The sequence below is a fragment of the Spermophilus citellus genome (genome assembly GCF_964194105.1).
Source record: "Spermophilus citellus genome assembly, chromosome: 5".
Taxonomy (NCBI): Eukaryota; Metazoa; Chordata; class Mammalia; order Rodentia; family Sciuridae; genus Spermophilus; species Spermophilus citellus.
Window position 1 is genome coordinate 17,173,227 of NC_138186.1, and position 21,994 is coordinate 17,195,220.

At 41.0% G+C, this 21,994-nt stretch overlaps 2 protein-coding genes across 3 annotated transcripts in view; both read right to left on the reverse strand.

Annotated features, from left to right (window-relative positions):
* The window catches only part of SNRNP48 (small nuclear ribonucleoprotein U11/U12 subunit 48), a 16,019-nt gene extending 9,641 nt beyond the window's left edge, over positions 1–6,378 (reverse strand). The window contains exons 1-4 of the mRNA XM_081294555.1: positions 6,179–6,378; positions 4,906–5,019; positions 4,593–4,653; positions 3,496–3,570 (exon numbers count right to left, since the gene is read on the reverse strand). Of these exons, the coding sequence (XP_081150681.1) occupies positions 3,496–3,570; positions 4,593–4,653; positions 4,906–5,019; positions 6,179–6,334 (406 nt within the window). The 5' untranslated portion in view covers positions 6,335–6,378. The remainder of the gene's footprint in view (positions 1–3,495; positions 3,571–4,592; positions 4,654–4,905; positions 5,020–6,178) is intronic.
* Positions 6,379–10,759: 4,381 nt separating this feature from the next.
* The window catches only part of DSP (desmoplakin), a 48,537-nt gene continuing 37,302 nt past the window's right edge, over positions 10,760–21,994 (reverse strand). Inside the window, exons 19-24 of one of the 2 annotated variants that reach the window (XM_081296708.1) lie at positions 21,484–21,646; positions 20,936–21,019; positions 20,198–20,305; positions 19,509–19,607; positions 17,800–18,297; positions 10,760–14,639 (exon numbers count right to left, since the gene is read on the reverse strand). In XM_081296708.1, coding sequence (XP_081152834.1) covers positions 11,403–14,639; positions 17,800–18,297; positions 19,509–19,607; positions 20,198–20,305; positions 20,936–21,019; positions 21,484–21,646 — 4,189 coding nt within the window. In that variant the 3' untranslated portion in view covers positions 10,760–11,402. Of the gene's footprint in view, positions 14,640–16,002; positions 18,298–19,508; positions 19,608–20,197; positions 20,306–20,935; positions 21,020–21,483; positions 21,647–21,994 lie in introns of both variants that reach the window. The other variant, XM_081296707.1, reaches the window with a different exon arrangement.

Below are 21,994 nucleotides of genomic sequence, written 5' to 3' on the forward strand. Positions count from 1 at the left end.
TAAAGACTGAAAACTTCTTGAAATTCAACCAAGATTTCAAATTAAAGACTACAATATTGTGACAGCTATGAAGATAAAGTTGAGAAGTTTGATACTTTTAAAAGGATATCATTTGCAAAAAGGATACTGCATATCTTTAAATAAGGAGTATATTCAGGTTTCTAATTCCTCTTTATACTCACCCCAATTACTGAAAAAGAAAAAGTACAGGAAAAGTTAAGCAACAAACTGCATTCAAATCTTTTAGAACACAGATATTTGTGACAAAAGAAAAAAGAATAAACACTTATATACTCTTGGCATGTACATAAAATGTAAATTTTCAAAATGTTAAGCTTCAATATGATTTGTAATTGTCATAATTCTTTTTTTTGTAGTTTTTAAAAAATGTGATAAAATAACATAAAATTCCCCTTTTAACCATTTTCAAGTATACATTTCAGAGACACAAGGTACAATCACACTTTTGTGCAACCATCAACTCTATCTTTTTCATCATCATAAAATGAAACTCTACTTCTTAGTAACTATTCTCATTCTTCCTTGTTAAATACTTTTGCCATCACAGGGCATCTTAAATATATGACATTAAATATTAGTAAGAGATATTCCTTCAACATTACAAACTTGGAATTTTACAAAAACAATTCCCTAACAATAAAGACAAAAAAAAATTAAGGCCCACAGAAGTCAAATGACTTGCCCAAAGTGTCACAGCTGGAAAAGATCTAGTCTAAAGCCATTCTATCTCGTCTCTTTAAGGTTCTTTTATACACTGATCTTTGAATCACGGTCATTCTCGCACTTCGTGAAGTATAGCAATTTCAACATTTAATATTATAGAAAAAAGTGAAGAACTAAATATAGGAATATTATTTATGACAGAAATTGATATCTTGGTTATAAAATTAACCACTATAATTACATCTGAAAGTAAGTATGCAGATCTAAAGCCTGTTCAAGGTTGCACAAAGGTCAACGGATTAAAAATTCTGTATCCTGAGTTCAAGCCTGACATAACCAGAGAAATGAAAGTACAGGTGAAAGTACAACCTTGCAAAAAATGAAAGTACAACCTTGCAAAAAACTTAGTTTAGTGTATATTAAAATAAAATAATATTTACATAGGGAAGTGCAAAATGTTTCATGTTAGTCATTCTCTCTTCAAAGTATATAAATCAATAAGAAGATATTTCAAAACTTTTTTGTCTTGTGGAAAAAGGTTTTAAAATATCTAAGACTTTAGTGGGCCACAAAAATAATGTGTTGAGAAATTATAGAACAAAACACAGGATATTAAAAAAAGGTTTAAAAACAGGGGCTAGGGATGTGGCTCAAGCTCGACTGGCATGCGTGGGGCGCTGGGTTCGATCCTCAGCACCACATAAAAATAATAAATATAAAGATATTGTGTCCACTGAAAACTGAAAAATAAATATTTAAAAAAATTCTTTAAAAAAAAAACAGGGTTACAGATCATATAAAAATAGTTCTTCTAATAAAAAAAATCTTAATTTAACATAGTGTAAGAGGCCAGGTAAGGTGCTTCACCCCTATAATCCCAGTAATTTTGGAGGCTGAGACAGGAGGATTACGAGTTTGTGGTCAGCTTAAGCAACTCAGCAAAACCCTGCCTCAAAACAAAAACATAAAAAGGGCTGGGGGTATATAGCTCAGTGGTAGAGTGCCCCTAGGTTCAAACCCCCAAACCATCAAAAGCAATTACAATAAATAAATAGAAGGAGTTCAAACAACTGAAAGTTCTTAATTATGTAATGAAAAAATTCAAAGTAATTCTTCGCTTTTGTGATTTAACTAAACACAATGTCTACTAAATCTGTCTTACTATCCAGTTATTTAAATTTATAAACATGGGACATTTTATAAATTATTCATCCATTTCATTATACTAATATTGCTTTCTCTACATTAATTTTCACTTAGAAAATAACAGCTACCAATGATTTTAACTAGGGCTAGTTTAGCATTTATCATCTCTGTCCCTCTAAACGAACCTATAATTTTATACTATAGATAAGAAATAAAAAAATTCAAAAGAAGTTGTCATTTGTATAACACTAAGCAGTTAGCTTAAATTCTTTAAACTGGGCTTTCACAAAATAAAATAAATAGTGAAAAGCACTGTTATGAGTATATTAATTTGAAGTTTGTGATATTCTTCCATAATTGGTATTGAAGACCTTTAGAAAGAGTTTGTTTCCTATCTATAACATGCAAACACTGGGGTAGATGAACACCAAGTGCTCTTTCAACTCTAAAATAAATTCAATAAACCTATAAACCAGTTAAGAGTCATATAAAATCTTTTAAAAGTTAACCCCCCCTTAAAAACAAAACAAAAAACCTATGCTTTATTATTGGTCTATTAACTAAGCAAGGACTACAGGTAGAATCAACAACAGAGGCCAAGAAAGGTTTGATGGTCATAGCTCAGTAGTAAGCTGTCCAAGTAAGATGAGAGTCAAATGTCTCCCTCAAAGGTTTAAAAAAAAAAAAAAAAAAAAAAACACCTGGAATTAAGCTTACAGACATGAAAGTGGGATATTCAAAGCATGAATTTTTAAAAAATATGTTTCTGGCTTTTGGCAGGAACTAATTTAAGATAAATAGGCTAAGGGCAAGATGGTCTCCCTCCTGAAGCTACAGTGCAACTCAGAGCACAATGTTTGGTAGACACCCTGAACACTTCAACTTCAACCAAGACTATGGCCTGGTAAGAAAGAAGAAAAACACAGAGCAAGTAATCTAGAGGATGTTCAAAGACAGCTTAGAAATCCTTATAAGAGAAACCAGTCATCCTTTGGTTAGATGTTCACATACCTCAGTCCAAAAATCTAAATTCTTTGTTAACTTTACTTCTGATAGATAAAATTTTCTTTGATTTCCTAAAAATGTAGGCTTAAAATTTTAGTCTTGTATCTATTAAAGTCCTAGGCAGAAACTCTTTAATCCAACTCCAAAGCTGGCATGAAAAGATACACAAAACCTCCAAGATTACATGTAAAACATTGTTGGTGCTTTTTTCTGAGGAGGGGATCCCTAGCACTCACCATTTCAAAGGAGTCCAAGATCTAAAAAGACTATAAAATTATACTTAACAGGGTAATGCTAAGGGCAGCTGTATGTGGAGGCTAATCTCTTTCAGCTAAGCCTTTCCCTTCATACAACATTTTAACAGTCTCAAATGAGGAACTCTCAGGGGCCACAAAAATAAGGGCAAAACCCAATAGAATTTATTTACTAAATAATGACTTTTAAAAAAAATTATCCATAAGGTAATCTCACCTATTAAGTAAATGGGAAATATGTAATAAATGATGTTGAAACAAGGCAGATTAGCTGAACATTAAATGTAAAACTTAACCTTTTCCATGTAACTATTTCACAAGGCTTTTCATGAAGAAAATTAGTAATGTGCTTGTGAGAGAAAAATAATTTGATCCATTAGTTAGTTCAAACTGTGAGATCACTTACTTTGATTGTAACAATCACCATCTTTTCCAACTGCATTTCTAGCTTGTTTAATTATCTGGAATTGTGAGTCCTTATCTGTCCAAAAAAAAGAAAATCCACACATTACAAATCATCAGTGTTCACAATTAAGTGATTACCTGGTTTTTAGTCTAAGTACTTTGGGCATACTGACAAACCTTCCAGAATCATAATGGATGAAACATCCATATTACTGCCTCCATAATCTGAATACAGAATTCTTTCAGATCTTTCTAGGCCAGGAAGTGACCAGACTTCAAGCAATTTAGAAAACACTATAATCAGGCATACAGGAATAGCAGCTACAAGTTTGAGCACCCAATGATATCTAACATTTTTTGAAGCTCAGTTAAGTGCCAGGTACTATTTTTACTATATTCACATATAATTTAATCCTCAAAGTGCTTTTGTAATCATCCCTGATTTATAAAGAAATTTGGAAAACAGACGAGTGAATTACCTTACTAAAAGACACACATAAATTAGTGACAAAACCAAGAGTTGAATCAGAGCATTCTATTTATCTTGAGTCCAAGACTTTACATATGCTATGAGTACCTGGAAAACATTTCCATTTTCACTCTTTTCAATTTGTGTTGTGTACTTAGATTTTTGTTATAACCAAGAAAGATCTATGCCACTGTATAAAGTTTTTCAGAGTTTTTCACTGCCTATTAGCATAAGCCTGATCTTTAAATTTTAGATTACATGAATGTTTCACTGTTTAACTAATGTAAATGTTTTAGATTACATGAATGTTTCACTGTTTAACTAATGTAAATTAGTTACTGGGGATTAAACCCACGAAGCCATCTTCAGCCCATTTATTTTTATTCTGAGAAGGGTATCTCATTAAGTGGCCCAGGTTAGCCTTGAACTTTCAATCCTCCTGCCTCAATCTCCTAAGTAGCTGGTATTATAAGTGTGCAGCACCACCCCTGATCAATTCTACATTCTCTTAATGTATAATGTCCTTCTCAATCATAAGCATGTTCATAAAATTCATCCTTTTGATAATTCAAAAATGAAAAATTAATAACTAGATTTTTTAAGTTATCATCTAATACTTTAATACTTACTCAAAGTAATTGAAGGAATTTTCAGATTCTCATAGAAAAAATCAGGATTATACATTTCATCCTAAACAGTAAAAAACAAAAAAATTAGTGTTCTTGAGGATCAGATAATTGATTATTTTAAGATTTGACAAAAACTTATAGTACCATTTAAATATTTCTCACAATAATTTGTAATCTTCCTATCCACAAATAGGCAAATAAGGGCTGATATTTTATATACCTTCTAAATACTATGAATTTATTAATGCACAATTTACATTATGTGTGTGTGTGTATGAGAAAGAGAGAGAGAAATGACTAAATATATTGGTACCTCTTCTTCCTTGGTATAACCCAGTTTCCTCAATCTACAAGATTCCATGTGCTTTGCTAAAGATGATTTTGGCATGTGATGATTGGAATCATAAGGACATATCACAACTTCATCCTATGAAAAGCAAATGAAGAAAAAGGTAATAATATTTTTAAATAATTATATCATTAAATATTTACTACTTGATTAAGTGGTACTACAACTTCTGAACTTCTACACATGCTGGTCATACTTCCTCTGTGCTTCACCTAAGCTAATTCTGCTCGTTTTATTTATCAGCTTAGAATTTGCTTTGTTCAGGAAACCTTTGCTGACCCACTGCAGCCCTAAATAACCTGTACTATAGCAATTACATCATAATGCAATAACTGATTTCTCCGTATTCCTCCTCACCACCACCAAACAAGTGTCAGTGTTGTTCACTGAACCGCAGTGTTAAAACATCACAGAAAAGTAGAGCTTAAGTATCCGGAATGCAGACCCCACTTGATGGTTTCAAATATCTCTCCACATGAACAATGAAGTTTAAAATACTTCCACTGCGTTTTTAACACAATAAACAGTGACTGGTTTATATATAAATCAAATATACTTTAAATGCTTCTGGGGAATCAGACATGTGACTTAAACTGCCCCCCCCCCAAGAGACATCATTACAACATTGTAAAACCCAGAAATTCCTCCACTATGGACCACAACCCTTCATTCTAATCCACCAAAAACAAAGACAAAACAAAGCTGCCTACATTTAAAAAACCAATTCTACCGTTCAAGTGAGTTTGCTAGTTATCATCTCTTAGTGACATCCTTTCATAATCCCAGAACCGATGCTGTCCCAAACAGAAGGGTCCAGTTTTAAGGGAGAAAAAGGTGAACAGGTGAACTTCTAGCTCTTCTGTCACCAAATCTGGTGCAACTGCAGAATCCTATGACAGATGACAAAGCAAATCTCCAAACCTCCGCAGGCATCACTGAGGCCCATTGGCTTATTTCCTAAGCTCGAGATGAGCATTTCCCTCCTTCAACCCACAGTTACGCTGGAGAAGAGCCGCAGCGGGGGGCGCAATGGAGCGCTCAGGTGGCCCTGGTGCGCCCCAGTCCGGCACCCGGGGGCGTCAGGGCAGCTCCGGGCCTGGGCGCCCCCTACGGCTCTGCAAACCCAGGGGCCTCCTACGCCATTCCCTTCGCAGCACCCTGCGCGTTATCTCCCACGGCCAGAGCGGACCACGCGGGCGGACAGTCCCCGGAAAGGCCCGGCGACCGCGCCCCTCACCTCCGCCGCCTTCTCTTCCCCGGGGTCCAGCTGATCAAGGCTCCAGCCCAGGGACGCCGTCACCTCCTCCAGCGTCCTGCAGCAGCTCTCCACAAACTCGCTCAGCTCCTCCTGCAGCCTCCGTCTCTCCTCCAGGGGAGGAGGTTCGTCCTCCATGGCGTGGCCCACCCGCAAGGAGGAAGTGACCGAATAGTCCGCCGCGCGCGCGGGCCTCTGGGAACAGTGGGCGGGGCTGTGCGCCACGTGACTCAAATGGCCTATAGAGAAGCGCCCCGGGGAGGGCGGGATCTGTCACTTGGAAAGACTGCCTTTGCACTGCATCTGGATGCATATGCCTCTGGCTTTCCCAGAATAGCATTGCTCCTCTTAAACTTTTTTAGAAAAAAAAAAAAATTACTTAAATCGACAGAAAAGTTTAAATAGTACAAGGAGTGTTAATATCATATTCCTCCAGCTCATTGTTAGCAGTCTGCCACGTTTGATTTCTCCACACTCCAAGCCCCACACACTTATTTTTTGCTCATTTCTTTGAAAGTCAATTGCAGATTTTTCTTCCCCCACCAAAAAAAAAAATGTTAATATGCATGTTCTCAGGACATTTTCCTTGTAATCATAATGCATGACTGAATCTGAGAAAATTAATTTCATAAAGTAGTTCTATGCATAGCTCAAATTTCCCGAGTGGCCCGTCTCCCAAATTCCTTTACAGCAGTTTCATTATTTCAACCCAATGAGCTCCTTTTTAAATTACGACATTGAATTTTGTGATGAGCCTGCGCCGGTTGTCCTCCAGATATCCCTCATTTTGGATTTGTCAAATCTGCCCTTCCTCCACACCCCTCTATGGATTAATTGAAGCATTTTTGCAAGAATACTACATAGGACATGTATACCTTTTACTACGTCCCATGGGGACATATACTTAGATACTTAGATTTTCTTATTAGTAAAATTAAATTTTACTACTTGGTAAAGATGGTGGCTAATTTTTTCTTTTTTGGGGTGTGTGGGTGTGTGTGGGGGTGTGTGTGCGCGCACGCGCGCATGCACACACGGGCCAGAGATTGAACCCAGGGGCACTTTTCCACTGAATATGTCCCCAGCCCTTTATATTTTAATACAGTGCCATTCTGACACGTGATTGGGTGACTCCCGTTAAGGGCCTGAGGCGCTCTGGCTGTGTGGGAGCTATCCCGACCCTTTCCTGATGAGAGAGCCCATCCGTGTGGGGGTGTGCGTGACCACTGACCCTGGAGACCCAATCACTGACCCTGACCTTGGAGTGCAGCCCCCCCTCAACCTTCATTGGATGGAATTCTCCCCTAAATCTCTTGTCCCCCAAATAAAAGGCTGCTCCCAGGCGTGTTCGCTCTCTCTCTCTCCTGCTAGCCCAGAGTAATCCTTGCTGCCCTGCTGGGCGGCTAGAGGCGGGAACCAGGGAGGCGAGCCCTCTCGGACCTAGCAATATAAAATAAGGTACTGTCTGTGTGTTTTATTTTGATCTCTTCTAACTAACTTAATGCCTAGAACCTCATTAATGAAACCACTGCGCAGGTCGCGTGGTAGAATACAGGGTCTTGCTAAGTTGTTTAGAGCCTTAATAAGTGGCTGAGGCTGGCTTTGAACTTTCAATCCTCTTGCCTCAGCCTCCCTAGTTGCTGGAATTACAGTCTAAATCTTTCCATTCTGATGGTGCTTTTTCCTCTTGGTAATGGCAAAGTAGTCTGTGGTCATACCTGACATATCTTGAGACCATGAAAATATCATGTTCCCCAACTACCTTGTATAATCCTTCATTGAATCTATTGCTACATATTATAAATGATAATTCCCTTACAGTGTCATGTCCTCTACATTTATTAGGTGGCATTATTTATACACTTCCATTTTATGGTTTATTTCAACATGGAATCAAGGGATTTCAAATGTATAAGGTTTTCAAATTTAGTGTAATATACTCTATCACCAAGAAATCCTTGTTGATACTCAAATTGTCCTAAATTTGGCCAGTGGAAACCACATTAAGCCACCCCTTGTGCATCTTTGACATATCCCCTTTGGGTGCTTTGCCTTTATCGCCTATGCTTTGTAGTTTTCCTTCTCAAGATCTGGAATCAGCTTTTAGTTTTTCTATGTGGTTTTAACATCCAAAACCTAATATTTTTTACATTTTTTTCAAGCCTGATCTATGCTTCCCTTTGCACTGTTTACCTTTGATAAAGGAACGATGAAGGAGACTTTTGAACAATTATTATTTCCAAAGGCAAATAACATAGTTCTGACATTTTAAAAAGTGGTAATAATATTATAGATAGCACCATAAAATGCAGTAGGCCAGTAGCTATAAGCAGATATGGAATAAGAGTTGAGTTCTAGAAGTAATTTTTTTCATACTCTGCCCACACCATCTTTACTTTTTATTTGCATTTCCATAGTTAGCCAAATGATCTTGGAAATGCGTACACTAATTTTGGGTGTGCCGTGATGATTCTAATTGAAAGTGGATGTACTGTGTATGTGAAACAAGTCAAAACAGTCCAGGTCAGGTATTTCCTCTTTTTAGTACACTACTGGTTTTATCTCAAAGCTTAGTGACAACAGATTAGAAGGAGTGGGAAAGATTTGTCAGCTCTCTGTATTCCTCTCCAGTTACTGTGTTAACCTGGGGAATCACTGTACATTGATGCTGTTAAGCCATTTAATCACTTTCCTGGAGAGGTCTCTAGACCTGTTCTGGGATAGGCTTGTTATAGACCCAATTTATTGGGTCCTCCTGGCCAAAATCATCTATTGAAGCCCTAATTCACAATGTGACTATATATGGAGATAGGGACTTTCAGGAGGTAAACAAGGTCAAGATGAGCTCTTAATCTAATAAAGAAGAGATACCAGAGCTCTCCTTCTCCTTCCTCTGCCCCTTCCCAGTCCTCTCTCCACGTGTGCATAAAGAAAAATCCATGTGACCACATGTCAAGAAGGTGACCATGCACAAGCCAGGAGAAGAGGTCTCATGAGAAACCAACCCTGACAACACCTTAACTTGGACTTCCGGCCTCCAGAATTATAATAAAATATAGTTGGTTAAGCCACTCAATCTGAAGTACCTTGGTATGACAGCCTGAAGTGACTAAGAGAGACTCCTAGCTCTAGCATAAGGAATTTCCTCTTCCACACCCCACAGCATTTGCTCTTTTTCCTGTTAGATGACAAGGGCTGTTTTTGTACCATCTGTTCCTAGCGTGGGACCCATGGCTTCTGGCACCATTCATGGTCCACAGAACTCAATATCCAGTGAATAAATTCATTTCAATTCCTCCAAATTAGGAGAGGAGATTAAGGGGAGGAAAAAGAAAAGTAAAATAAAAAGAAATGAAAGATTTGAAGGAAAAACAGTCCATTTGTTGAGAATGGAAATAATTTCACCCTTAATACCAAAAGCCCCAATAACTTAAGTGGAGCTGACTTTAATGATTTTTATTATTCTCCAATTTTAGAACCTCATTTGCTCCCTATTTTTTATCTGTATTACAAGGTTTGTTTAATTTTACTGATATACATTGCTGACATTTAAAAGTTCTGCCGCCGATAGTTTTGTGTGTTTCCTGTCCCCACCCAGACTACAAATGCCTTGTAGTCGGAGGACCTGTAAATTCTACTGAATCTTCATAGCACCAGACATAGGTATTAAGTCAAGTCATATTAATTTAATGACAAATGCTGGATCGTAGATAGTTTCTTCTTGATCGGAAGGAATATGCCTTTATTTCATGGTACTTCAACCAAAGACTAGAACTCTTCAGGAATCATTTTTATAGATTCAGGGACAATTCTTTCCTCTTGGGGAACAAAACAAAACACTGTCTTTTGTTTTGTTTTGTTGTTGTTACTTGGGATTGAACCCAGGAGTGCTCAACCACTTACCCACACCCCCAACCCCCCCCCCGTTTTTTTGTTTTGTTTTGTTTTGTTGTTGTTGTTGTTGTTGTTTTTTGAGATAGGGACTCACTAAGTTGCTTAGGGCCTCACTAAATTTCTGAGGCTGGCTTTGAACTTGTGATCCTCCTGCCTCAGCCTCCCAAGCTGCTGGGAAACACTATCTGTTTTGAAGTTATCCCCAAAAGTCATCTTAGCCACTTAGTGATTTTTCATTTTTATGACAGTGACTTTTGCCAATGCTTCTTGGTACCCACTGTCCAGAATAAGCCAGGGCAGGTTTTTAACTTTTGAAGTGACCTATTTCCACTGGCTTCCTTCCAAAGATTCCACCTGATACACAGCAGGTAAAACGTGTAGGAAGAACTATCTTCAGAAGACCACTTTCTAACAAGAATTGCAAAGAGACATAGAATTGTAATGTCCTTCTTATATTATTAGGTTATTTAGTAAACAATCAATTTAGGCCTGTTTTATGATAACTATAACGCTGCTGCTAAATGCCCTTCTGTGTACATACTATTGAACGTACTATGAAATCAACACACAAAACTTCCATAGTCTAACTGTTTATTGCCAGATCAGCAAACTTCATAGAGACACCTTTTAAAAGTACATAGAAAATGACCAGCAAAATAAACAGGAAACTCCGACCAAAGAAAAGCAAAGATGGCTGCTATCATGCACATAGTCAAAGTAATACCAAACCAAACAGGTGCATTAAAGGGTATATGGGATACAAAATCCACATTCTTAAACTAAAGGAAACTCACTCCAAAATGCTTGGGGTGGATGGTTGGGTGGGGTATGGTGGGAGTGGGAGTAATTTTCTCCTAATATAGAAAATGGAACTATGTAGAAGAAAAACAGAATGATAATTAGCACACCAGAGATGAATTTAAGTATTGTCTCCAAGAATATAAATCTGCCTTAGAGGTCAAAAAAAAAAATTCAAGAACTGATCAAAAAGCTAAACACAGAAAAGAAGGAACAAATGCTAAATTCAATTTGTGCTATTCTTACAAGTGATCACCACTCCATATACACTACCATTGAAGTGTACTACATTAGTTAAGAAGAACTCAAAAGATAAGAAACCAGAACAGCCTTTATTACTTGATTTCAACCATGGCTATCTTAAAGCATAGAAAGTTCTATCGCTATACTGCAAGCACCCGGTCTTCTTTTTTCTTTCTTTCTTTTTATTATTATTTTTTTTTTGTTTGTTACTTAATAAAATAGACATTCATTTAAATGGATCCAAGGTAGAGCCACCATTTCCCACTGACCACTAGTGCCCAATAGAGCTACTGCTAAATGTGTAGGAATAAGAGTAGGAAGAATTTCCTGTGGCATCAAAGCTTCCCCTCCGGGAGCCACTGCGGGAGCCACTGCGGGAGCCAGAGCGGGACCCACTTCGGGAGCCAGAGCGGGAGCCTGGGGCTGAGGACATGTTATAAGGGCTGGGTAAGCCCTTGGACGACACGGAGGCCGCTTCCAGAAGGCGTAACCCTGTGATATCCTCTACCATCGAGCGATTCATGGCATCCTTATAGGATATTTTTAACTTGGTTTTGGGGCAGGTGAGGATTTTGGCGTAGCTGCTGGTGTCTTGCAGCCTCTGAGCCGCTCGGCCGTCGATGAACCCCTTTCTGATGGCTTCTTCTGTGCTTATCCTTCCATGCACCTCTGGGTCAACGAGGCCGCCAGTGAGGTACTGGAACTCCAGGAAGCGCTGACCTGCCTCATAGGGGAGCCATTTTTCTTTCACGGCTTCTGCTGCCGACATCTTCTTCTTCCCCTTCACACCTTCAAAGCCAATGAAGGCCTTCTGGGCAGGCTTCAGCCGGGTGGCCATATCTTGGTCAATTAGACCCTGGGAGACGGCATCCTGAAGAGACAGCTTCTGGCCGGTGGTCGGGTGGATGATACCCCCAGTGCAGGCCTGAGCTTCCAGAAGCCTCTGCCCGGTGATGCTGTCAACGATGCCTCGCTCTATACCTTCTGTGATGGAGATCTTCTCCAGGTTTTCTGTGTCAAAGATGGCCGCAATGGGGCTGGATTCTTCCAGGGAGTCGGAAAAAGAGCTGCTCCTGATGGTTAAATTCCTGACGCTGGAGATGGTGGAAATCTTACTCACCGATTCGTGTCGGGAGCTGCTGAAAACATCATCGTTGACACTGGTGCACATGCCGCTGCCGTTGCCGATGCCGTTTTTCAAGGAGATCATGTCGGCAAACTGGGTGAGGCTCAGGCTGCCCGATCGGTACTGATCAAAGAACTTCCTGTCGACCAGGCCCTTGTCAATAGCATCCTGAATGTCATACTGACTGCCTGTCTTCCTGTCCACCAGGACCACCCTGGTGGAGCCATCTGATCCCGTGATGGTTATTTCTTCCCACTCACATTCCTGCTCACACAGTTCTTTGAAGGTTTCATAATCGATCAGGCCCTTCTTGTAGGCCTCCTGGACAGACATCTCCTTATTGGTTTCTGGGTCAACTATGACCACTCTGCGCTTCCTGAGGGTATTCTTTTGTGAGGTCTGCACCTGTTTCTTCTTTTCTTTCAGGGGCAGAAGACAGAGCCCGGTCTCTTCATCCTTAATGCATCTTTCTTTGAGTTGCAGATAGGTCAGGTTTTCTTCAGTGTTGGGATCAAAGAATCCTTTGGTGTCATCACTTGGATCTGAAAGAATCTCACTGAGCTCCTCATTAAAGTAGCCCCTCTTGTACGCCATGTCAACGGGTAAACGATGGCTCTCCTTCGGATCAATGATCCCTCCAGTGGCGATCTGGGCTTCCAGTAAGCGGATGCCATGGCCCTTTTCGATGAGTTCCTTGTTCATGGCTTGGAACAGAGAGATGATGTTTCCAGTTTCAGGGTCATTATAACCAGTGACGGCTCTTTCTGCAGACAGGAGCTTCTCTTTGAACTCTATGCCCACCAGACCTCTTTTGTAGGCTTCCTCCACAGGTAACCTCAAGTTGCTAACAGGATCCACGATAAAGCCGGTGGCAGCTTGGGCTTCCAGCAACTCCAGAGCAGTACCAGGTCGCACCAAGCCGATTTTCATGGCCTCGTAAATGCCAAGCTTCTGTTTTGTGGTCTCATTGTATATTCCTGCTATGCAGCTGGAACCCTGAAGGAAGTCCTTAATCCTCTCACCAACCTCATCATAAGAAATCTGACCTGATTCCAGTTCATTGACAGTGGATGGTCTCAATATACCAGAATCGACCAATTCGGTGACGGTCACGGGCTGTCTGATTCCCTGGAAGGACATGCTTCTCTTCTGTACCGTCAGCAAGAGCAGACCCGTGTGAGGTTCGATTCTGCACCTTTCCCTCAGTTGCATGTAACTGACCTTCTTTTTGGTAACCGGATCCACGAAATTCTTCTGACTATCTCGGGGATCATTCAGGGACCGATACAAATCTCTGTCAATCAGCCCACGGGCCAAGGCGACATCCTTTGGCAAAAAGACACTATTCACGGGGTCGACTACACCCCCTGAAGCGATCTGGGCTTCCAGCAGACGCATTCCTGTTTCTCTGTCGATCAAATTCTTCTTGATGGCTTCTGAAACAGACACCGTCTTGCCTGAAAATGGATCATCAAAACCAGTGATGGCTTTTTCGGCCGTATAGATCTGCTGGCGGTCATCGAAATCGATGAGGTCCCGAGCGATGGCATTGTCCACGGTCAGCTTCTCATTCCGATGGGGATCAATGATGCCACCTGTAGCCGCCTGGGCCTCCAGAAGCATGACAGTAGATTCCGGGGTGATTAGCTTCTTTCTCTTGGCCTCTACCAAAGAGTATTTTTCCTTAGGAGAAGCAGATGCTCCGGCGATAGCTCCTGCACCCCGGAGGAAAGGCTGGATTTCAGAAGCGACTTCTTCCACCGACTTCTTGCCCTTCAACAGTTTGTCCAAGGTTGCTTTGTCAATCAGCTGGCACTCGTACAGCTGCATGGCTGTCACCTTCTTCCTGAGGCCGTCAAACACCAGCTTGGAGGAGTCGACGGTCCACTCATACTCGGTCTGGGTCTCCCGGTGGGACCCGTACGGGCGCTGCCTGAGTTTGTCGATCTCTCTCTGAAGCCTGCAGCGCTCCGTCTCCAGCTGGGACTGCGTCTCCCTGGAGGAATCCTCTAGCTTCCGCCGGCACCTCTCTTCAATCCTCTTGATCTCTGCCTGGAGTCTTTCGATCTCACTCCTAAGGCTGTTCTTCTCCCTCTCGCTCTTTTCTCTTTCTGCCTCTATCTTCCGAATCGCCTCCTCCTTGCGGGAGTACTGGGTTTTCCACTGGTTCAGGTCATTCTGGATCTGCTGTTTCTCACTCTCCAGACGCTGCTTCACCCTGCTCTCGGCCTCTAGGGATGATTTCAGACGGTTCAGCTCGTCCTCCAGCCTCTGCAGCCTCGCCTTGTCTTGCTCCAGGACTTTGATTTTCACCAGAAGGCTCTCTCTTTCCTGCACCACCTGAGTGCACTGACTCTTGGATTCCTGAATCCTGTTAGATGCCTAGAATTAAAAAAAGAAAACGGAGAAAAATAACATTTTGATCATATCATGGGACCATCGTCATTTCACTTCCCTTCCTGTATCTTTTTTAACTTATTTGCTTATTTTTCCTTTCTCTGCTTTCCCTGGATATACTCTTAACTCATAATCTTATAAATTCATGGAAAAGTTCTGTAAATGTATCTTGCCACTCTGATAAATGGCTTCGTACTTACTGTTTATTTTCCTTTTTTTCCCCATAGAAGGAACTAGAAGTTGAAGACCTTACTCTTTTAAAAATAATTATGGTTCAAAAAACCTGCTATACCTACTTCTCACCTGTTACAGCTAGGTTAACATGTTTAAGAAAGCAATAGCAACATACAGATATACACGCACCCCCCAAAAAAACCCAATCCCACACAAATATTGTCTGTGGAGGTCAAATGTATTAGATTAGAAGTCATATCTTTTAAATTAGGGGTTAAAAGAAGAAAGGACAATGATCAAAAGAGAAAGGATCATGATCAAAAGAGAACGGAACATCATGCACCAATAAAAAAAAGTGAGGGACAGAAGAGAACAGAAAAATGCATGCAGAAAAATCATCTAAGCAAGCAAGGAAAGGTGATTTTAAAATCGCACAGAAAAATGCTTTAATGTGGATTTGAGAAAAGTTCAAATTTAAAATGTACATCCCAGCTCACTATCTCACTTATTTATTCATTTTAAATTTTGGTTATTTATTTATTTTAACTTTTTGGTGCTAGGGATTGAATCCAGGACCTCATGCATGCTAAGTACACGCTCTGCTGCTGAGCTCCACCCCAGCCAAGAGCTACTTTCTAGAAAGCAAAGGAGAACAGTCAGAGAAAGTGATCTTACATGTCATTCTTATGCTCAAGTTTTCTTTTTCTTTTTGGGTACCAGGGATTGAACTCAGGGGAGCTTAGCCACTGAGCCACCTCCCAAGTCCTTTTGAAATATTTCATTTAGAAATAGGATTTCTCTAAGATGCTTAGGGCCTCGCTAATTTGCTGAGGCTGGCTTTGAACTTGAATCCTCCTGCCTCAGCCACCCCAGCTGCTGGGATTATAGGTATGCGCCACCATGCCGGGCCATGCTCAAGTTCTTAAGAACTGGGCCAAATATAGGCTCCACACAGACTGACAAGTGATGTAACTATAGGAGGAAGGATGAAGGGCATTGAAATTATTTTAAAGCAGTTATCTGGACTTTTGACAGGTAGCAGTTAAGCCAGCAAAAGAAAAATCAGACATTCTAGAAGCATCCACGTCAGTAGCAAGAGCACAATTCAGGAGAGATGACCGTAGAGTGAATCATTTGAGAAAGAGTGAAGCTGTGATCAAATATTTGTGAATACCTCTAAAGCCTGCTTTTGGAATTTCTCAATTTCCTGTCTCAAATTTTCCCTCTCTCTCTGTAAATCATTAATCAGCCCCTGCAGTTCCAGGGTTCGGTTGTTGCTGATCTGCAGCTGGCTCCTGAGCTCGGAGATGGTGGCGTTTTTATCGCTATCCGCCTCGCTGCGGCCCCTGCGCAGCTCATCGTATTCCAGCCTCAGGTTCCGCAGTTCTTCCTCCAGCATCAGGTGCTCCTTGGTCAGGTTCTCAGTGAGTGACTGCAGCCTCTCGATTTCTATCTTGCTTTCATTTAGGCTTCTGCTCTTATCTTCTATGGCCTTCTGGAAATGCTCGTTCCTCACGTGAGCCTGCTTGACGTTTTCCTGCTCCTGGAGCAACTGCCGCCTCAGGGTCTCAACCTCGGAGGACAGCCTCCTCAGCTCCTCCTGGGTCCTCTGCTTCTCCCTGAGGTGGCCCTCCAACACGTCCCTCTGCTGCCGGAGGTCATCCTCGCTCCTTTTCTTGACAATGGACGCCTGCTCCAGCTGCTGGGTCAGGTTGGTGATTTTGATGACTTGCTCTTTCAAAGACCGCCTCATGCCCTCCAGCTCTTCTTCCAACTTCTTCCTCTTGGAAGAGTCTTCGGAGGCCGTCCTCTTGAGCCGATTCAGCTCCTCCTCCACTTTCTGCTTCTGCAGCTGCAGATCCTTCAGGGAGCTCTGGAACCGCGTGATATCCTGATCCTTCAGGGTCCTCTCCTGGGAGACCCTTTCGTAGTCGATTCTCAGGCGGGTCAGCTCTTGCTCCTGAACCTTCAACCTGCTTATGGTCTCCGATGCGCTACTGTTGGCCTTCTGCAGGTCATACTGGACCCTTTGCAATTTCACATTCTCGTCTTCCAGACATTTCCTTTCATTTGTTTCTTTCTCTATCAGTTGTTTCAGCCTCTCTATCTCCTTGTTTTTATCCTGGATGGTCTTGGCAGCGTCGTCCAGGGACTGCTTGTATCTCATGCTCTCCTCCGTTCGCATCTGAGTGACCTGTCTCAGCTCGATCTCCAGCTGCTGTTTCCTCTGAGACATCTCTGAGCCCGTGGCCTTTTGCTGCTGGACGTTTTCTTCAACCCTCCGGAGATTCTCAGTGGTCTGGGCTAAGGTGTTCTTCAGCCTCTTTATCTCCTCGGATAAGCTCCTGTTTTCTCTGGTGAGATTGTCTATCTGGGCCCGGTAGCCACTGGTGTCCTCTTCCTTCTGCATGGTGAGCTGGTGGATGGTGGTCTTGGTGATGTTGATCTCGGTCTCGAACTGGTTTTTCAAGCTAATGATCTCCTCATCATAACTGTTCCTTACCTTACCCAGTTCGTTTTCATATTCCCGGCGGCGCTTGGCCTCTTCCTGAAAATCGGCTTTGAGCCTTTCGATCTCCTTATTTTTGTCCTGAATGGTCTTGGCCGCCTCTTCCAGCGACTGCTTGTGCCGGGCGTTGTCCTCCGAACGCTGCTGGATGACCTGCTTCAGTTCAATCTCCAGTTGCTGCTTCTTCTGCATGATCTCGGAGCCGCAGGCTTTCTGCTGAAGGACATTCTCTTCCGCCCTCCTCCGCTGCTCGGTGGTCTGCAGGATGCTGTCATTGAGCCTGACGATCTCATCCTTCAGATCTCGGTTCTCCCGGGAGAGTCTGTCCAGCTGGTTTCTGAGATTTTTGGAATCATCCTCTTTCTGCATGGATATCTCCTTGATGGTGGTCTTCGTAATGTTAATCTCTGTTTCATACTTGTTCCTTAAATTACTCATCTCCTCATTATAGTGGTTTCTTACCTTTGCCAGCTCATTTTCATATTCTCTCTTCCGGGCGCCCTCCTCCTGCAGAAGAACCCTCAACCTCTCTATCTCGTACTCCTTCTCCTTGATGGCTTTCTCAGACTCTAGTTTCTGCCAGCCCAGGCTCTCCTTTTCGCACTGCCTGGCTTTCTGCAGCTGGTCATAGTCGTTCTTCTGTTGGTCGAATCTGTCCTCCACCGTCTTTCTCCGGCGCTTCTCGTCTTCGATCTCATAGGTCAGCCGGGTGATCTTCTCGTTGAGCTCTTTGATCTGGGCGTAGCACTTGTCCAGATTTTGCTTGGCTGACTTCCCATCCAGCTCGGCCTGTCTCTTCAGCTCCTCCAGGCTCACGAGCTTCGCTTTGAACTGGGAACACTCCGCCTGGTATTTCTGCAGGTTCTGATCCAGGAATTTGTTCTTGTTGCAGTTTTCTGAGTTGGCATCTCGGGCCAGTCGGAGCTCCTCTTCCAAAACTTCGATTTTGGTGTTTTTCAGCTGCGGAAGCGAAAGGAGAAAGTGAGGTTGCAAGAAAAACACCTGGCACCGCGAGACAGAAGTAGTATATTTCCCCTCCCAGAACGATGTACATTCTTCTTGATCTTTACACACCCACCAACACACTCACAGTGATGAGGCAAAGGCTACTTAGACGAAAGCTCAAGAAATCTCGAGCCTCTTCCCAATTTTCCCATCAACCTCTTGCATAAACTCAGAATGACAGGTCATCTTTGAGCCTCAGCTTCCTCATCTATAAAATAGAATCATTTCTTTCAAGATTAAAAGTGTATGATTTCATACGAGATGCTCTTTTTTATTTGTTTGTGGGGTTTTGGGTTTTGTTTTGTTGGTACCAGGAGTTGAACCCAGAGTGCTTTACCACTGAGTGACATCCTCAGCCTATTTATTTATTTATTTATTTATTGGGTGCTGGGGATTGAACCCAGGGCCCTGTGCATGCGAGGCAAGCATTGTACCTACTGAGCTATATCCCCAGCCCTTTATTTCTTGTTTTGAGACCAGGGTCTTGCTAAGCTGCTAAACATCTCACAAAAGTTGCTGAAGCTGTCCTTGAATTGTGATCGTCCTGCCTCAGACTCCTCAGTTGCTGGGATTGCAGCCAGATGTTCCTTTTATTCCCCCCATAAACTCAATTCCAGTATTAGAAAGGAGGAGTCAATTGAGTAGTTATTCAACATGAACGATTCAAATCCAGCTAGTCCAGGATGTACTTACCCAAAATTTTACACAAAGAAATAAAGCAAAATCCTTGACCAAACACCTATAAATTATTGTTGGTTTTTTTCCAGCAAAATTAAGTGGCTGCAATATTGCAAATATCTAAATCCATTTAGAGGAGCATCGGACTAATCCCAAACTCACAAACTGTACTACATTGAATTTTTACTGGAAATTCAGTTTTATCAGTTTCTAAATCCACAATAATGACATAGTAATAATACCATTCTATTCTATTTTCTTTTCTTCTATTTTTCCTGGTACTGGGATTGAACCCAGGGTGCTGCATCACTGAGCTACATCTCCAAACCTTTTAATTTTTGAGATAGAATCTCGATAAATTGCAGAGGCTGGTCTCAAATTTGCAATCCTCCTGCCTCAGTCTCCCAAGTAGCTGGGATTACTGGCATGCACCATTGTGCCCGGCTCTATTTTATTTTTTTGATACTCCAAGGAAATAAAGTCAATACCTTCAGATCTTCCAAACTCTTCAGCATCTCACTTAAGAATCTATAATAGTCTCCAGACCTTGTAAGTAGTTCTATGTACCGAGCATGAATCTCTGCAGCCTTAGAGAAAAAAAAGAAAAGAAAAAAAAATTATATATATCATTTTAAAAAGTTATATGCATTCTATGCAGGCTGATCAATTTTGCTTTCTAAGATAATGAAATCGTGACATTATAATTTAAAAAGTAAATTCCTTTCTTTCATGTATGCTTGTTCCAAAATCTAGAAGAACAGAAAGACAAAGGGTCCAAAACATTTATACTTCATTCTTGTTGCTCTAGGATTTTTTCCCCCTAAACCATCTGATAGTTGATATTCTCTAAAATCTTTGGGGAAAAGTTATCTTTTAGAAACTTACTCCCCCTATATATAATTCCCACTTTTTAGAAGTCTCCTTCACCAAACCCAGAAATTTAAATCCAATTTCTGTAAAGACTAACATATTAAATGATATACTCAGACTCCACTGATCATTTCCTAAAATGTGTCATGTATTGATGACTCACAGTGAAGGGGGCGTAACCTGCTATGAAAACATTTTTTTGGTGGGTATCCTATAATAGGGATGACTTCAGGATGAACAGGCAAAAAACAGGGAAATAGGAGACAGAAGGAAGGGTGGACTCTAAGGGATCTGTAACCACATGTACCTCTTGCAGAATCACCCCAGATGGGGACTGAACCATGGTTCTCTTGATGGGTATGTTCAGTAGAGTTTCCAGGCCGGAGGTATACGATGCCAGCTGGAGTTCATAATCCTACAGAAGAAAAGTTTAAGAAAACTTTTTTTTTTTTCCTTTGGCAATGCTTGTGATCAAGCCCAGGGCCTCAAGCATGCTAGGCAAGTGCTCTATCACCCAAGTATACCCCAACCCTTAGAAAAACATTCTTAATGGACTCAAAAGGAGTCACTAACAGCTACAATTTCACATTTAAATCCTCAAATTATTTCTAATCACCCACCCCAAAGACTGTGTTGCACTGTAGGATCCAAGCAGCTAATATTATGTTATTAAATGAAGCACATCTCAAGACTAAAGACTAGCCAGTTCCAGAGACAGCACCAATATGCAATGAATTCAAGTTAGTAGATAACAAACTTTTATGGTTTGTTCAGGAAGAGAAAACAGAGAAGTCATGATCACTACCCTCAAAAGTTTATGATCTTTAAAGCAAATAATGCAGCAATAAGAATCCTGACAAAATACCAACATCCCTTTTTTAAAAAGTATTCTTCTTAGTCGTAGATGGACATAATACCTTTATTTTATTTATTTTTATGTGGTGCTGAGGATCGAACCCAGTGCCTCACGCATGCTAGGCAAGCGCTCTACCACTGAGCCACAACCCCAGCCCCTACACCAACATGCTTAATGAAACCAACATACCTTAATGGAATTTGCACAAAGTTCAGCGACCTTATGCACTTCTTCTGCTTTGTCTCGTTTTCCAGATATTTCATTGTGCAAGTTCTATACAAAGAATACAATTTTACAAATGTTAAGGCATCCAGAGTTTTTAATATAAATGTTCTTTTACTCTTTTTTCCATGGTTACTGGTTTCTTTTTTTTCTTTCTTTCTTTTTTTTTTAATTATAACTACACATACCAGCCTCTTGCTTTCAGTTACATTTAGGATCAGGAAAATCATCATCATCATCATCATCATCATTATCATTATTTATAAGGGGTTACTTAAAGCTACTTTACTAAAACTTGCAAAGAACAATATTGCATTATTTCTGCATCCCTAATGACACTAGTTTCTAAATACCTCTGTCACTATTCACTGGGGCATTTTTTTTAAAGCAAAATGGATTTATAATATGAAATACATATCATTTCAAATGAAGGTACTGCTGTGAAAACCAGAGGAAAGTTCAGCCTACACCCAATTAATCTCAAAACAACTATGGAATGACAAATTGGCTTATACCTTCTGCTCATTCAAAAACCGCATGACGGTGTTGGAGTCGCAAAATTTCATGGACTCCAAGGAATCCTGGCGGCGCTTGGCATCATGTAGCCACTTGCAGAAACTCTGGTAGTTATCACGATAATTCCTTAGTTGTTTGATTTGTTTCTCAAGGTCCCACAATCTGGGAAAAATAGATGGAACAAAATTATTAAGGTCGCTGCTATTATTCCTAAAATAGGTACAGACTGAGCCACCTGCAATTCCACTGTGAACACGTGCCTGCACAGACATTCACAACAGCACCTCCCACGGTATCCCCAAACTGGGACCAACCCAAGTAGCCGTCAAACGACGAAAGGATAAAGAACATGTGGAGTAGCCAAGCAATGGGATACTATCTGGCTATAAAAAGAAATGAAAAAAAGGAAAGAGAGAGAGAAAATTTAAAAAAAAAAATAAGAACTGTACAATATGAATAAACCTTGGAAGCATTTACACTATGTGAAATACGCCCAAGGCCATATATTGT